Source organism: Euleptes europaea, chromosome 11 (assembly GCF_029931775.1).
Source record: "Euleptes europaea isolate rEulEur1 chromosome 11, rEulEur1.hap1, whole genome shotgun sequence".
Classification (NCBI taxonomy): Eukaryota; Metazoa; Chordata; class Lepidosauria; order Squamata; family Sphaerodactylidae; genus Euleptes; species Euleptes europaea.
Window position 1 is genome coordinate 75,950,584 of NC_079322.1, and position 17,972 is coordinate 75,968,555.

Genomic DNA, 17,972 nt, shown 5'->3' on the forward strand with positions numbered 1-17,972 from the left:
ATAAGTTAGTGTCACTTGGTCTTCGAATAGTTTCTGTAGAGGTAGGTATATCATCAAGCCCATTCTGCTACTTAAAAGGGGAAAGGTTTCCACCTGAGTAAAAACAAATTCACACATTCCCATTCATCATTCAGCTGCCTTGAGTCCCTGTGGGATATAATATTTTAATACATTCAACCAATTAATTCAGTGCCCTATTTGTAGGGCTGCCAACCTCCAGGTACTTAGAAAAGAAGAGGCTCCGTGCTGTATAGTAGGTAGAGCAACCAAGAACAGCACGCAAAAAACAATATGATATAAATATATAATAAAGTGACTATGTGAAAAAATGTGAAATATGCAAAAGTACAAATAGAACAAAATGCACAAATATATATACAAAGAATTCCCAGCCTAGACAATTCAAGCAATCATCAGAACAACTGATACAATGTATCAAATTCAAAGGTAAGTATTCACTTTTGACCAAAGGTCTTGAAAGTTTTTTTGTTCTTCAAAGTCTTGTATTTTTCTTTTACAGGAAAAAGTAGACAGAAGGCTTGGGAATAAACATCAAAATCATAGCTCAATCAATAGAGGACGTGTCGTCTAGATCATTGACCACGTTTCGCTATGGGCTTCATCAGCTATACAATCATAAGAGAAGAAATAGAATAACCCCAATAGGTATAGTTTCACAACAGACCAGAATGGTTCCTCACAAAGATCTCAAAGACATTTATTTATTTGTTTGTCATAAATTTGCTGCCAGATAGGGTTGCCAGGTCCCTCTTCTCCACTGGCAGGAGGTTTTTTTACGATATGCCATCCCTTAAAAAAAATTTTTGTCTGCATTGGCTTCTAATTTGGTAATCCAAATCTTTTTGTTTTGTTGATTGGATGTCATATGCATTGTTCTTAAATTGTAGAAAGGGATCACTGCACTTTTCATTGCTTATCATCCATATGTAAATGCCATTAAGTCAGGAAAACCAAGGAGGTGAATGTTTATGATAAGCACAATATCTAATGACGTGCCGTTTCAGCCAACAATATATTTCTGTTAATTCTAGTTATGCGTTTGGCACTAGTGCCGTTTGGTTAGACATCCCTAGCCAGAAGGATCTGACCCTTGGCATCTTTCACGTCCCTAGCTGCTCCCACGGCCAATTCTGGCTGGGACCCCAAACACTGTCAGAGAGACGTTTTAATTCAAAACTTTGTAAGCAAAGGGGGGCACAAACCCCGTTCCCACTTACCTTGGACAGTCAGCTCAGCAATGGTTCGGCTCCCTTCTTTCATTTCACAGATGTAGACCGCATCGTCATCCATGGTAACATTCTGAACCGTAAGCTTCCGATAAATCCCTTCTTCTTCAATGTCATACTTTTTACTCTGCTGGAGTTTGGTCTCTTCTTTGAACCAGGAGGTTTCTGTGCTGGGAACAGGGACCTCACATTGGAAAGTAGCCGATTCCTTTTCCCGAACTTCCAAATCTCTCAGCTTGGCCTTGAAAGGTATTTTGGGTTCTTTGGAACAAGACAGAGAAACATCAGCTCTTAGAGCACAAAACAAAATGAGAACTGGGTAAGGTTAGCTCTAAACAGTGCCAGAATAAATGCCCACCTCCTATAAATTAATCGATGGAGGACCTTACAACTTTATCAATACCTGAACTTAAAGCATATAGACAACAATTGCACACAGCGTGGTGTAGTGGTTAAGAGTGGTTGATTCTAAGCTGGGGAACTGGGTTTGATTCCCCACTCCTCCTCATGAGGCCTGCTGGGTGACCTTGGGCCAGTCACAGTTCTCTCCGAACTCTCTCGGCCCCACCTACCTCACAAGCTTTTTGTTGTGGGGAGAGGAAGGGAAGGCGATTGTAAGTCGCTTTGAGACTCCTCAAAGGTAGAGAAAAGCGGGGTTAAAAAACCAACTAGAGTTCTATAAGTTTCAGCCCTTCCTTTAGGCTTTAAGGAATGGAACAAAATGCCAATTCTCCCCTTCTATTCCCATCCAAAATCATCTACTCAAATGCTCAGATAACATTACTGAATGTGCTTTGAGTTGCGAATATTCTATTTAGTTCGAGTATTCTATATAGGTGCAAGCAGATCCATTGTGAGCAGGATTGCCAACTGTCTAGTTTTCCCCTGCCAAGACTGCATTTTCACATTCTGGCAGTTGCCAGATGAATAGGGTTGCCAACCTCCAGGAGGTGGCTGGAGATCTCCCGCTATCTCAACTGATCTCCAGCTGATAGAGGTCAGTTCACCTGGAGAAAATGGCTACTTTGGGAATTGGACACGATGGCACTGAAGTCCCTCCCCTCCCCAAACCCAGCCCTCCTCAGGCTCCACCCCAAAAACCTCCCACCAGTGGCGAAGAGAGACCTAGAGAGAGTTTTCCAAGATATGGTGGGAATTCATTGTTTTTGTTTTTATTGTAAACTGACACTCTTTTAAAGTTGTTACTTGTATTATTAGATTAGTCGCTTTGGAATTATGTTGGGGTGAGTTGCATAAAATGAAACTTTTAGGGTGGGGAAGCATCTAAATGTATGATCTCCGGCCAGTAAACTGAAGTGGTGCAGTCTCGGGAGGAATGCTTGTACCATGTGCTTTTAAACACACAGATCAGCCCTTCATCTGGAATGCTGTGCGTATCATCTCTAAAGTAACCGATTGTTTAAAACATTCAAAGTATTCCAAACACAGAAGGGAGCAAGGGGAAAGTTGTTTGTCATGCTGGAAGCACCGCCTGTTATTTCAAACAGGTGGACCCAGTCATGCTGCTGGCAATGATTTATAACCTTTGCACTCCCTGGCTAGCCTCTCGGAGGACGGTGGACAGAACTTATTTCTGGCCTGTGAAACATTCAGGAGGAGAATGAAATTTGGGGAGAAGAAGTGTCAAGGAGATGCACTTATATACATCTAAGGATGTGAGCTCTGATTCATGAAATCTCCTGGGGGGGAAGGAAGGAAGGAAGGAAGGAAAGAAGGAAAGAAGGAAAGAAGGAAAGAAGGAAAGAAGGAAAGAAGGAAAGAAGGAAAGAAGGAAGGAAGGAAGGAAAGGAAGGAAAGGAAGGAAAGGAAGGAAAGAAGGAAGGAAAGAAGGAAAGGAAGGAAAGGAAGGAAGGAAGGATGGATAGATGGATGGATGGATAGATAGATGGATAGATAGATGGATAGATAGATGGATAGATAGATGGATAGATAGATAGATGGATAGATAGATAGATGGATAGATAGATGTCTTTCTTTGCCACCAGCGGGAGGTTTCTGGGGCGGAGCCTGAGGAAGGTGGGGTTTGGGGAGGGTAGGGACTTCAGTGCCATAGAGTCCAATGGCCAAAGCAGCTATTTTCTCCAGGGGAACTGATCTCTATCGGCTGGAAATCAGTTGTAATTGCGGGAGATCTCCAGCTAGTACCTGGAGGTTGTCAATTACCCACCAACTTGAAGGTGCTATGGAACCAGGCTCAGGTGATCAAAGGGGGTGTAAGAAATGGCTGGCTTATTTTGTGAGCTGTTCTTGATCAAACCACATTCACCTAAATAAGGCTGATGAAGTTTTATTTTTGGCGAAAACGTTGAACTTAAACCGGTGGACACGTTTCCTGTGGTATTATCAGTCTGTTGACTAGGCTTTCCAGCTTCTGAAGGAAATTGAAGAAACTTTAAAAAAGGGACTATATATGTATGGACTGTGTATGAATATCCTTGGATTTCTACAACTTTGGACGGACATTGAGTATACTATAAACTTGTTGGTATTTGTGTGGTATTTCTGTTATAATTTGTATGTTATATATGTATGTTATATTGTATTGGCTAGAATTTATATTGATTTAATAATAGACTGTTCAAATATGAGCCTTCGTGCTGTTTTCTTCTAATTGACAATATTCATTACAGCATAGGTTTCTTTGTTTATGGTTTTTCTTCCAGTACCTGAAGCTCGGCAACAGATTGATAGATGATAGATGATAGATAGATAGAGGTACAGAGAGGTAGATATAGATATATAGTTTATAAAGTGCTACCTGACTCCTGTGTAATAAGCTACCACTAAGAGTACACTACCTTAGCTATTCTTCTTAAGGCCTGCCTGCCAATGAAATTGCTAGTCATAAAGTCCATGGAACTCTTGTTTTACCTTCCATATTCATTTAAACCAGTCTAACTTTTATTTCCCCAGTAACTATTTACCATGACGTCGCACCAAATTGCTTTGGGCTTTTTTTTTTTTTTTTTTAAGGAGAGGCATCATATTTTAAAGATTTTTAAACCAGCTTCAATTTTAGGATGCTTTTCAAAAATCTGTTCAGCATTTAAACCTGACAGAAAAACACAGCACTGACTTTTCCAGCTCGTCTTCCAGAATGCTAAACCAGGCAATGAGAAACCAGTGACACGGCCACTGTTTCTGAAATGAGTTTTGCATTGTCATTGGGCTAAAATAACCACACGGGCTGTGCCAGTCGTTTCAGTACTATCCTGCATTTGGTAACAGCTGCACAAATATACCTCAAATGGAAGGTCTGTTATTTTCTCACTAACCAACAAACAAACGTAGTTGCCAACAAAAATACACCCAGTATTTCCTACTGAAGCCCCATTTCAGTTTTCCTAATACCCCTACTTCTAGTGAGCTTTTTGAAAAGCGGTCATGTATCTAAGTAGGGTTTGCCAACCTCCAGGTAGTAGCTGGAGATCTCCTGCCATTGCAACTGACCTCCAGCCAGTAGAGATCAGTTCCCCTGGAGAAAATGCCCGCCTCGGCAATTGGACTCTATGGCATTGAAGTCCCTCCCCTCTCCAAACCCCGCCCTCCTCAGGCTCCACCCCAAAAACCTCCCGCCAGTAGCGAAGAGGGACCTGGCAACCCTATCTCCAGGTGATAGAGATCAGTTCTACTGGAAAAAATGGCCGCCTCGGCAATTGGACTCTATGGCATTGAAGTCCCTCCCCTTCCCAAACCCCACCCTCCTCAGGCTCCGCCCCAAAAACTGCCCACCGGTGGTGAAGAGGGACCTGGCAACCCTATATCTAATGTTGGTAACAATGGAAATATTGTCGAAGGCAACAATGGTTTTGTTAAGAGAAAGAACTGTATAGGCCAGCAGTCTCCCAAATGCCTTTTGGTGTTCCTTGGTCCCCATTCGCTGCTTAACACTTTGCAATAAAATCTAAAACGTCTTGAATGGAACAGGGGGAGGAATATAGAGCACTTTAGGTCACTCCCCTAGGGTTGCCAACTGCAAGCTGGGCAATTTCTGGAGATTTGGGGGTGGCGGTTGGGGAAGAGACGGACCTCAGTGGGGCATAATGCCACCCTCCAAAGCGGCCATTTTCTCCAGGGGAACTGATCTCTGCAGTAGGGTTGCCAGCCTTCAGGTGGGGCCCGGTGATCTCCTAGAATTTCATCTGACCTCTAAACTACAGATACCAGTTTCCCTGGAAAAAATGGCTGCTTTGGAGGGTGAACTCTATGGCATCATACCCTGTTGAGGTCCCTCCCTAAACCCCACCTTCCCCAGGCTGCACCCCTCAAATCTCCAGGAGTTCCCCAACCCAGAGCTGGCAACCCTGGTAGAGATGTGATCTCCTGGAAGACACAAATATGGCAAGAGGTGGACCCACTCACCCAGGGCCAAGAGCACTGTGGGGTCAAGTGATGGAAGCCATCCAAGAGAAAGGACTGAGAGGTCTAAGGGTGGGGAAAAAATCTCGATGGACAGAGTCAGCAATTGAGACAGCCAAAGACAGCTGCTGTTTATACTGAAGCTGCTTTTGAGGCTCAGAAAGGCCTGCACTGAAAATGAAAGTTAAAACCGGCTGTAAATGTAGGGCTGCCAAGATCTTAAAGAGACAACCCAGAAAATTCATTTTACCCTAAACATGTAAAAACCAGCCTCTTCCCTATTTCTTCAGTTATGGGGAAAACCTCACTTGGCCAGAAAGAAGAAAACGCAGTCGTGTCAGTGGAAAACTTGTCAATTGGAAGCCATACAAGGCAGCCATTCTGTGGCATCACTCAAATGCCTGGCAACCAGCGGGAAGGCTGTGGGGGGCAACTTCTCAGTTGAAAAATTAATGAAAAAAAATAAGTTTTGACCATAGAGATCCTGGCAATTCCTAGAGCTACCCATGTCACCAGTAGCTCTAGGAATCGCCAGGAAATCTATGGTCAGAACTTCCAGTAACTATACAAGGTTTTGTTTGTTTTCTAAACTTTTCAGGAAAATCGCCCCCCCTTCCCTTGCCCCCAGTTTCCACCTGTCAATCAGCTAAGCATCGGCTGTGATTGCCTGGAGGTCTCCTGCCATAGGTGGGCAAATGGGAACCATGCAAATATCCAAAAATGCTCATTGGTTAAATAAGGCTGGGGATCACTGGCGTATGGGGTTGCCAGGTCCCTCTTCCCGACCGGCGGGAGGTTTTTGGAGCCTGAGGAGGGCGGGGTTTGGGGAGGGGTGGGAATTCAATGCCATAGAGTCTAATTGCCAAAGCGGCCATTTTCTCCCGGGGAACTGATCTCTATCGGCTGGAGATCAGTTGTAATAGTGGGAGATCTCCAGCTAGTACCTGGAGGTTGATACAAATAAAACAGTAGTAGGCAAAAGTAATAAAGCAATAGGCAAAAGATAGCAAGCAGCACAAACAGCAAAGCTGTCACTGTATTGCAACAAACATAAATAGGCAAACCAAGCTAGGCAACCGAGGTTACAAAGCGAAGAAGTAGCAAAGGCGATAAGAATCAGCTAAGTGCTGATAATAGGTGCAAAAAAGTTCATGTAAGGCGTGGAGTGATTTTCTAGTCAATTTTAATGTATCTTCAGGCGACGGAGATGCAGATGGTAACGCAGCTCCGGACGTATTCCAGCGTTTTCGCTACAAAAGTAGCTTCATCAGCCACAAAGGCTTAATCTTACTATTCCTAGGATTAATTTGGAGCTCCCTAACGGGCTGCTATCTTGAGAATTCAGGCGTCACGCTCCGTTAGGGAGCTCCAAATTAATCCTAGGAATAGTAAGATTAAGCCTTTGTGGCTGATGAAGCTACTTTTGTAGAGAAAACGCTGGAATACGTCCGGAGCTGCGTTACCATCTGCATCTCCGTCGCCTGAAGATACATTGAATTTGACTAGAAAATCACTCCACGCCTTACATGAACTTTTTTGCACCTATTATCAGCACTTAGCTGATTCTTATCGCCTTTGCTACTTCTTCGCTTTGTAACCTCGGTTGCCTAGCTTGGTTTGCCTATTTATGTTTGTTGCAATACAGTGACAGCTTTGCTGTTTGTGCTGCTTGCTCTCTTTTGCCTGTTGCTTTATTACTTTTGCCTACTACTGTTTTATTTGTATCAACACTACTTACAGTAGAGTGAGTTATTTGTACAGTACCTGGAGGTTGGCAACCCTAGTTGCCAGGTCCCTCTTCACCTCCGGCGGGAGGTCTTTGGGGTGGAGCCTGAGGAGGGCGGGGTTTGGAGAGGGGTGGGAACTCAATGCCATAGAGTCTAATTGCCAAAGCGGCCATTTTCTCCAGGGGAACTCATCTCTATCAGCTGGAGATAAATTGTAATAGCAGGAAATCTCCAGTTGGCAACCCTACATGTTTAGAACTAACATCACGTGCTTTTGGGTTGCAGGTGAACGATCTCCGTTTGCCAGCTCAACCTCCCCCCCAGGATTAGTGACTGCCTTATTAGGGTTGCCAACCTCCAGGTGGTAACTGGAGATCTCCCGCTATTACAACTGATCCCCAAGCGACAGAGATCAGTTCACCTGGAGAAAATGGCTGCTTTGGAAGGTGGGCTCTATGGTATTATACCCCATTGAAATCTCTCCCCTCCCCAAACACCACCCTCCTCAGGCTCCACCCCCAAAATATCCAGGTATTTCCCAAACTGGAGCTGACAACCCTATCCCTTATACAGAACATCTAGTTCATGGCTGTTCTGCTAACCAAAACACCAGTAATTTAATATAGATAATCCAAAACAGGAAACAATTGTGCACATTCAGTAAAATAACAGACACTGCCAAATACAAAAAGAATATCAAACACATTTTGGCACAAACCCTTCATCAGTGGCTTATAACCATAATTATAGTCATAATTAGAACAATCATATCTACCTTACACCGTAAAAGACATAACAAATCACAAGAACCAGCAAGATAACTATTTGATAATAGCACAGCAAGACACTCACACACATATATTGATGTCATTATTTGGACCAATCCAAAGATACTAGGGTTGCCAGCTCCAGGTTTGGAATTACCTGGATATTTGGGGGGTGAGGCCTGAGGAGGGCAGGGTTAGGAGAGGGGAGGGACTTCAATGCTATAGAGTCCAACTACCAAAGCGGCTATTTTCTCCAGGAGAACTGACCTCTATTGGCTGGAGATTTGTTGTAATAGCAGGAGATCTCCAGCCACCGCCTGGAGGTTGGCAACCCTAAGAGATACCCAGCTATGGAAATATTTGAAGACTGGTTTTATATAAGGAGCATTTAATTCACTCCAAGAAATCAATGTGGTCATCTTGCTGGTTCTTGTGATTTGCTATGTCTTTTAGGGTGGGAGTTAGAGATGATCGTGCTAACTATGGCCATAAGTCACTGGTGAACGCTTTGTGCTAGAACACGTTTGGCATTCTGTTTCATTGTATTTGGCAGTGAGTGTTATTTTACTGCCTGTGCACAAGGTTTCCTGTTTTGGATTTGTGTATATATTAAATTACAGCTGACCTCTGGAAAAAATATACAGTTTTGTGGTATCTGAAGGCCCAGCTAGTTCTGGCTGTATTTATTTCAACCAGGATCCGCCCCATCACACATTAAGCGGTGGGGAGGGGGAAGGGTTGCTTGTTTTTGGTAAGAGTAAAAAGGGCACGCGGGTGGTGGGTGTGAATCCAGTGACATGAAAACAATTACCCGGAGCTTTTCACATCCAGCTGCTTAACAGTTGGTTGGGAGTACCCATCTGTCAGGTAAGGCTGCCAACCTCCAGGTAATAAGTACAGGAAAGGCTGATGATATTCAATCAATCAATCAATCACAAGTTTACAAAAACAAGGTGTATTAAGTGCAGTGAATGACATACAACACACAAATCTATATACAATCCTATGTTAACAGTCCTAAAGGGTAGAAGTCTCAAACGTTCCACTATGAGTAATCTTCATAGAAGAATGGCGAGGGAATTTGGTATAAAAAAGCAGCTATGCCAAATAAATCTTGTAGTGTTCCCAAAGGGATACAAAGAGCAACTCTTTGTATCCCTTTGGGAACACTACAAGATTTATTTGGCATAGCTGCTTTTTTCATCCCTATGGGAGAAAGGAAATAATATGAGAATTTTGAATGCATACAAATTGGCTTTGACTAAACGGGGCTGAGGAAGAACAGAAACGATCGTCCTCCTTGCTCTCTTCTATGAAGATTTGTTGCAGTTCATTTGTACCTTGTACCTGTATGGGACTGTTTATACCAAATTCCCTCGCCATTCTTCTATGAAGATTACTCATAGTGGAACTTTTGAGACTTCTACCCTTTAGGACTGTTAACATAGGATTGTATATAGATTTGTGTGTTGTATGTCATTCACTGCACTTAATACACCTTGTTTTTGTAAACTTGTGATTGATTGATTGAATATCATCAGCCTTTCCTATACTTAGTTCCTTACCTGTGGTAGTAGTACAGAGGTGTTTATTTTGGTTGCTTAACCTCCAGGTAATGGCTGAAGATCTCCTGGGATTACAAGTTATCTCCTGGCGATAGAGATCAGTTCACCTGGAGAAAACGGCCACTTTGGAAGGTGGACCCCTATGGCATTATATCCCACTGAAGTCCCTCCCCTACCTGAATCCTGCCCTCTTCAGGCTCCCCCCCCCCAAAAAAAAATCTCCAGGTATTTCCTAACCTGGATCTGGCAACCTGTCAGGCCATAGTAGGGTTGCCAACCTCCTGGTAGTAGCTGGAGATCTCCCGCTATTACAACTGATCTTCAGCCGATAGAGATCAGTTCCCCTGGAGAAAATGGCTGCATTGGCAATTGGACTCTATGGCATTGAAGTCCCTCCCTTCCCCAAACCCTGCCCTCCTCAGGCTCTGCCCCAAAAACCTCCTGCCGATGGAGAAGAGGGACCTGGCAACCCGTCAGGCCATAGCATCAACTAGCAGGCCAACAGCCCTGAAAAATGGTTAAACCACTCAAAGACCGTTAAAAAGAGCAGAAAGGGAGAGAAATCAACACTGAGGTCTCCATCTGCTTCTGAGGACTTCCAGTTGGACACAAGCTTCTCCTGTTCCCAGTGCCAGTTTGGAGCCTCAAAAGCAGTGGAGAGGGGAGGGACTTCAATGCCATAGAGTCCAATTGCCAAAGTGGACATTTTCTCCAGGTGAACTGATCTCTGTCGCCTGGAGATCAGTTGTAATAGCTGGAGATCTCCAGCCACCACCTGGAGGTTACACACATATACATAAAGTACCACTGACACGCTGAATATGATGGTTTATATAATTTCAAAAACGTGACTTCCGACAAACAGAGGCTTGTGCACAAACAGCACGGTCTGCCGATATGAATATAATTAATGTGCTTGGGCAAGTTAAAATTGTGTTATGGTAAAACTGTATGGGCTGATGTTAAGTTTTAAAGGATTAATGTATTCATGTGTGTAATTTTCGTTGAAAATTCTGTTTTAAAGCAACAGGAGCAAAATCAGAAAGTCAAGATTTTCCTGTACAGCAGCAACAGACTTCTGATGAAGCTAATGCAAATTAGCGAAACAAGGATAAGATTCGCGAAACCTTGTACACTTGCATAGATTGTTTTGTTGCAACTTGTATAGATTGTTTTGTTGCATGACTTGAGTTATTTGTTGGAAATCACGTTTTTGAAATTATATAAACCATCATATTCAGTGTCATCAGTGGTACTTTATGTAGATGCGTGTTCCAGGTATCACTCCCTTTCTGGTATTGTATACCACCTGGAGGTTGGCAACCCTGTAGATGAGCTTCACAGACCTTTCAGCCTAGGCTCTCTGCTGAGTGCACTGGTGATCGGGTGCTTCCAGAGGTACTGCCTTTTGAGGCTGTGTTTGAGGCTGTGGGGGAACACCTGTCACCGTGGAAGGCGACAGAGGCCTCACGGCTCACGTCACCCGGGCTGGCGGACAGCTGTCCGGCCCTCCCAGCCTTCTGTCACTGCCTGCCGGAGCACCTGATGGACGTGGACAGGCTGGAGTCGAGCCCCACATACGTGCCTCGCAGCTCCCAGGGGAGCAGCCGTGCCGTGACCGATAATGACCAAATCGCGTGGCGTGTGCCTGGAGGCTTTAACGTGTCTGCGGATCAACCACAAAAGATGACTTCATTGCTAAAGCTTCCCTATTGAGAGCTGTGCCGTGTGCCTGAAGACTGGCGGAGTCCCCTTTCAAGCCAAAGAGGGCATTGGAAGAAGGCGACAGGCAGGCCATTCACAATCACAACTTGGAAGGGAGGAGAAAAATCCCTCTTGTAGACCACCCCGTGACAGGCCCACCCATCTCCCAGCCCAGCCATTCTCCTCAAGGTGCCTCATGAAGCGGGTTGCTAACCTCCAGGTACTAGCTGGAGACCTCCCGCTATTACAACTGATCTCCAGCTGATAGAGATCAGTTCACCTGGAGAAAATGGCTGCTTTGGCAATGGGAATCTATAGCATTGAAGTCCCTCCCAACCCCAACCCCTGCTCTCCTCAGACTCCACCCCCAACATCTCCAGGTATTTCCCAACCTGGAGCTGGCAACCCTAATTTGCCTATTTACAGGAAGTTCTGATCATAAAGTTCCTGGCAATTCCTAGAACTTCCCGGAAGTGATGAAGGGTAGCTCTAGGAATTGCCAGAAACTCTGCAGTAAAACACAGTGTCCTTGGACAACCTTGTTCAGATTAAAGGAGGAGGAGCACGAGGTTTCCTTTGTACCCCTGAATCTGGCTTTGAATCCAGTCTGCAGTTTTAACTCCTCCAAACAGAACTGAACCATCTTTAGTCAATGTCACAGTGAGGATAATAATCATAATAATTCAACCACGGCTACTCACCTTTTACTGTGACCAGCACAGAGCTGTATGTCTGCCCCGCCAGGTTGGAAGCCGTACAAGTATAGAGCCCATTATCTATCTGCTTGCAAAAGAGGATCTTCAGCACAAAATTCTCCTGCTCATCCTCATAGATGATGTGTCTCCGCCCTTCAAGGATGACTTCTCCATCCTTCTTCCAAACAATCTCTGGCTTGGGTTCTCCCGTAACGTAGCAGCTCATCTTGGCATGTTTCCCCTCAGTCACCGTGAAGCTGCGCGTGGTCACGCCGTAGGAAGAACCATCACTCCGGAAGCTCTTGGCCGTCAAGCTGGCGGCCCTCTCGTAGTCCAGGGAGAGGTTCAAGCCGATTTTCGACCGACCTTCCATGGAGGAGTACGCTGTGGAGATCACCGAGTCGGTAGTGGTGAGGTCCGTCTTTCTGATCTCTTCCCGCCTTTTCTGCAAGTGCGACAGCAACGGGGAAGTCTTGCTGTAGCCCATGTCGACATTGTGCCGAGTGCCGCCAGGGCTGTACGAATCCGCAGGATCCACGACCAATGCAGCCGCAGCGCTGGCGGCCCCGAGAGGGTTCTCGGCCCGGCAGGTGTACGTCCCGCTGTCCGCTAACCGCGTGCTTTGGATCTTGAGGGCGTTTTTCTCCCCCTGTGAGTCAATCTGGATCCTGTTAGACTCCGCCCGGCCGCCCAGGTGCCTCCCGTCTTTTTCCCAGTTGACCAAAAGCGGAGGGCTGCCCTGAACTATGCATTTGAACATGGCATCCTCCCCCATGATCACTCTGATTGAAGTAGGCTTCTGGATGAAGTAAGGGGCTGACTCCGTCACGGTGGTTTGCTCCCCGACTTTGATACTGACCGCAGCAAATGCTTCCCCAATGGTGTTCTTGGCCCGGCAGATATACTGGCCGCTGTCTTCCAGGCTGAGATCGTAAATTGTCAAGCGATACAAGTCGCCATCTTCCACCATTTTAAACCTTCCCCCTGTCTGGATAGGAAGTTTGTCTTTCTCCCAGCTCACCAGTGGAATGGGGTTTCCAATGATCTGGCAACTCAGCGTGGCATCTTTCCCCATGGATACCACGAAGGCCTTAGGCCTGGTCAGGAACCTCGGAACTCCACTGTAGGAACTGTAATCCATCTTGAGATCCTAGGAAGAAAAAGGAAACTGTAAAGAACTTCATTGTGAGACACAATCAGACTTTTGGAAACCTCAAAGTTCACACAACGTAAACTGTGGAACTCCCTGTCCCAGGATGTGGTGATGGCTGCCAACTTGGAAGGCTTTAAGAGGGGAGTAGACATGTTCATGGAGGAGAGGGCTGTCCGTGGCTACTAGTCAAAATGGATACTAGTCATGATGCATCCATGTTCTCTCCAGTATCAGAGGAGCATGCCTATTATTTTGGGTGCGGTGGAACACAGGCAGGACAATGCTGCTGCAGTTGTCTTGTTTGTGGGCTTCCTAGAAACACCTGGTTGGCACATGGGAGTTCTCTGTCTGTATCGGCTGCCATTTCCCCCGGTATTCCCTCCGCCCCACTTTTTTAAAAAATGGTAATTGTTATAATGTTAGAGCGCTATAGCAATTACCAAAGCTTAATGGGATTGATGGAAGAAAAATGGCACTGATCTTTGAAAATGCACACCTTCCCATCAAATTAAACTGCCTTGTACTGAATCGGACCAGCAGTCCATCAAGGTCAGTATTGTCTACTCAGACTGGCAGCGGCTCTCCAGGGTCTCAGGCAGAGGTCTTAAAGAACTTAAAGGCAGGATAACACTGCTGCAGTCGTCTTGTTTGTGGGCTTCCTGGAGGCACCTGGCTGGCCACTGTGCGTACAGACTGCTGGACTTGATGGACCTTGGTCTGATCCAGCAGGGCCTTTCTTATGTTATTATGTTCTTAAATCAATGCAATATTCAAGGGCCTCTTTTCAAACACACATGAACACATGAAGCTGCCTTCTACTGAATCAGGCCCTTGGTCCATCAAAGTCAGTATTGTCTACTCAGACTGGCAGTGGCTCTCCAGGGTCTCAGGCAGGGGGGTCTTTCACATCATCTACCTGCCTAGTCCCTTTAACTGGAGATCCCGGGGATTGAACCTGGGACCTTCTGCATGCCAAGCAGATGCTCTGCCACTGAGCCACAGCCCCTCCCAGTCTTCTCCAGATCATAGAGAGGCACGCTCAGAATTTTGAGCTCTCAGTGCTCCATCAGAGCTGATTCTTAGAATATATCGGCAGTCCCAAAACTCCATCCTGGTATTTGTGGATTACAGCATCCCTTACTAAAGACAATGCTGCCATCTCATCGTCAAGATAAAAGTACTTACATCCCCCCCCTCCATTCACAATCAGCATATCCCACATTTCAGTAGAACTGAGGTATAGCAGTCTGGTCCCCCCTCCACCAAAACAACAACAACAAAAACCAGACCATTGCTGACATTCCCTTTCAAAATCTATTTTCCACATTTTGGGCATTATCTGGAAGTATCCGTCTCTGAGCTGCCAGGCTAGGTGGAGAGAAGATCTCTGGTCACACGGCACCTTCCCTCCCCCAGAGATCCCCTCCAGCCAGTTCCCATGGCTTCGACATTAGGCGCCAGATCCTCAAGGTCGAAGAGCATGGCTTCCAGACAGGGGTGAGCCCCAGCACCTATCTTTTCACAATCAGGCAGCGTCCCATAGAAACCAACACCAACATATTTTCTAGCTTTGGGGTGATTTTTTTTTTTAAGCTGTCAACTTTTCCTTAAGAATAACATTCAAACCAGCCCCTCTATGCTTTTTAAAAGTTGGTATCGACATCTGGGGCCATTGATTGTGGGGCGCTGGCTATCCAATCAGGTGCCACAACATCTGTGACAATATAGGGATGAGGGGCACGCCCTGGAAGGGCGGTATTAAGAGATGGCCTGTTATAGTACTACGCTTCCAGGGATTAAGAGATGGCCCATTATCCAAAAGGCCAAGCAATAAATTTTATGATAAATGGAAAGCATATTACTTATACTGCTCTTTAAAAGAGGTATGGGGGGGGGAAAGAGTGATAATAGTGACAAGTATCATGTTCTGATATGAAAATCATGAATTATTTATAATACTTATAGTGTTTACCATTCTGTAATCTCATGCAAGGAGTTACTTCAAATTGAGTCACTGTAAAGTAACAATGGAATTTTGAACTTGACTCATAGTAGAAATATAATTAAATGTAATATAAATATAATTACTTACTCACACTATCTGAGAAACCATCTACATATAGGGATGAATATACATAGTGTGGCAATTTGTATCATTTCATTACTTATCTTACCATATATTGTATAATCTTGTACTTACTACTGAATTTTTGTATATTTTCCCAAGTAATGATGTGTTTCTTATTATAGGTTTACTACGTTATCACTAAAGAAGACTTTGGTATGAGCCCTTCTAGATTCATTTGTAGCAATCTCAGTTCTTTTTGTAATTTGTCTCATGATTCATTTGTATTAATATCAAATAATAATAAAAAGGGATGGCCTGTTGTCCCACACTTCTTTTTTTAAAGAACCTATGCTGCCATGAGTCGGAAGCGACTTGACGGCACTTAACACACACACATACATGCTGCTGACCAACAAAACGTATTCTAACCCAGCCTTTTAACTAAATGCACGATCCAAATATTATTTAGCAGCATTTTTTTTGACAATGTACAGAATGGAAGGATGCACAGATCCAGAAAAGCAGCCAACGTGTCTCCTTTCCCCTACTGCAATTCTGCAAAAAAAAAAAAAAGCGAGCTTCGCCATTAGAGCCGATCAACAGCTCTGAGCTGTTGCTCTTAAAATAGTTTCAGCTGCCTCTCTCCGTCTTTTCTCAGGGTCCATCTGCAGAAATGCAAGTTGAGAGTGAGGGAGGAGGACAAACAGGGAGGGGGCAGGTGTAGCTAGGATTACTCCTGGGCTGAGCGGAGGAAGGAGGTCAGAAAAATAACCCGTTTTTTGTTTGTAGGTTAAGGATGGAACCAAAACATGGCGGGGGGGAATCTGTTTCTTCCATATAGCACCATCAGGTTGAGGATTAAAAGAGAATTCCAACTCTCTCTGGTCATACATTGGCAGCCACATTGCTCAAGAGCTAGATTCGAGGCCAGAAGTGATTTAGAGACTGACAAGATTTTGCGGGGTGGGGTGCGCTTCTGAGAGTCAAAGCCCCCTTTGTCAGATACCCTTCGTCAGATGGGAGATTTGACTCTCGAAAGTTTGTGTCCCAAAAATCGTGTTGGTCCCTGAAGTTCTACTGGACTTGAATCTGTCTTTTCTGTCGCTGACCAGCATGGCTACACATGGCTCAAGAAAGTTGAAGAAGAAAAGTTGGTTTTCATATGCCGACTTTCTCTACCACTTAAGGCAGAATCAAACTGGCTTACAATCACTTCCCCTCCCCACAACAGACACTCTGTGAGGTAGGTGGGGCTGAGAGAGCTCTAAGAGAACTGTGACTAGCCCAAGGTCACCCAGCTGGCTTCATGTGTAGGAGTGGGGAAGCCAACCCGGTTCACCAGATTAGCCTCCGCCGCTCCTGAGGAGGAGTGGGGAATCAAACCTGGTTCTCCAGATTAAAGTCCACCGCTCCAAACCACCTCTCTTGACCACTACACCATGCTATAAACTAAGCACCCTAATTCTATTTCATCCTTGGCACCCAGTTTTCTCCTGTGCCGCAGAGGCAAAGCCCCTGATTTCTCCAGGCCAAGTGGAGCTCTAAGGGAGGTTTTCAAGCTTCTTGACCTTCAGACTTTCGTTGCTAGGTCCAACCTTACGACCAACGGCTGCACATAACATGGATATCGGTTCACGCGAGCCCCCTTTCTTAACAAGGCACCCAAAAGGTCTTCTGCTTTTTCCCAGAGACAAAACACAGGATCTTACCTGGACTCTTGTTATACTTGAATGAAAAGGGCCACTTTCAATGAAGTGAAGGAGATCCTTAGTGAGCTGTCACCAAACAGATCAACAGGTGAAGGGGGCATGGGGAGACCAAAAGTGTTTCTGGTCCCCCCTACCAAGTGAGAAATAAAACAGAAACCCCAGTGAGGTCGGGGACGGGCTGCTCCCCCAGAGCCGCTTCGGCACCGAGGGTTTAGCTTGGAACCGGCCCCTCCCTTCGCCTGCCCTCCTCCAGTCAACTTGGATAGCTGGCATGCCGGCTGCACCACCCCCCTCCCCTCCCTCCCATTTCCAAAATAGCCCTGGGTGTCATTTATCAGGGAGATTGAATTTCACGTGGCAGAGAAGGACAGGAGGACGGTTTAGGAAACCAACCGGGACCCACCAAAAAGCCATCCACCGAGAACGTGTGTGCAGACCTGCCCCAATTGGCAGGCTTGGGTTAGCATCCTTTCTCGAGTGGGTTGTTATCATCTGGAACCTAGGGACAGGTGTCAAAACGGGGGATAGAATAATAGAAACATAAGAGTTGGAAGGGACCACCAGGGTCATCAAGTCCAACCCCCTGCACAATGCAGGAAATTCACAACTACCTCCCCCCACACACACACAGTGACCCCTACTCCATGCCCAGAAGATGGCCAAGGTGCCTTCCCTCTCATCGTCTGCCTAAGGTCATAGAATCAGCATTGCTGACAGATGGCCATCTAGCCTCTGCTTAAAAACCTCCAGGGAAGGAGAGCTTACCAAGGAAGCCTCTTCCAGTGAGGAACCGTTCTAATGCCAAAGATGGTTTTTGTCCGTGCCTGTGTTGAAAAGAATAAAGGGAATGTCTTCCCAAAGTGATGACATCTTGGTTACTTGATGCAGATTCTTAAACTGAGTTTTGCTTTTTGGCTTCCTAAGGCTGATCTGTTTTACAGATGAGAAGGGAACAGG

The 17,972-nt window shown here is 45.4% G+C and overlaps 1 protein-coding gene across 1 annotated transcript in view; it reads right to left on the reverse strand.

Annotated features, from left to right (window-relative positions):
* OBSCN (obscurin, cytoskeletal calmodulin and titin-interacting RhoGEF) overlaps positions 1–13,226 on the reverse strand; it is a 224,709-nt gene extending 211,483 nt beyond the window's left edge. The window contains exons 1-3 of the mRNA XM_056857144.1: positions 12,503–13,226; positions 12,092–12,379; positions 1,239–1,508 (exon numbers count right to left, since the gene is read on the reverse strand). Of these exons, the coding sequence (XP_056713122.1) occupies positions 1,239–1,508; positions 12,092–12,379; positions 12,503–13,226 (1,282 nt within the window). The remainder of the gene's footprint in view (positions 1–1,238; positions 1,509–12,091; positions 12,380–12,502) is intronic.
* Between the last annotated feature and the right edge of the window lie 4,746 nt (positions 13,227–17,972).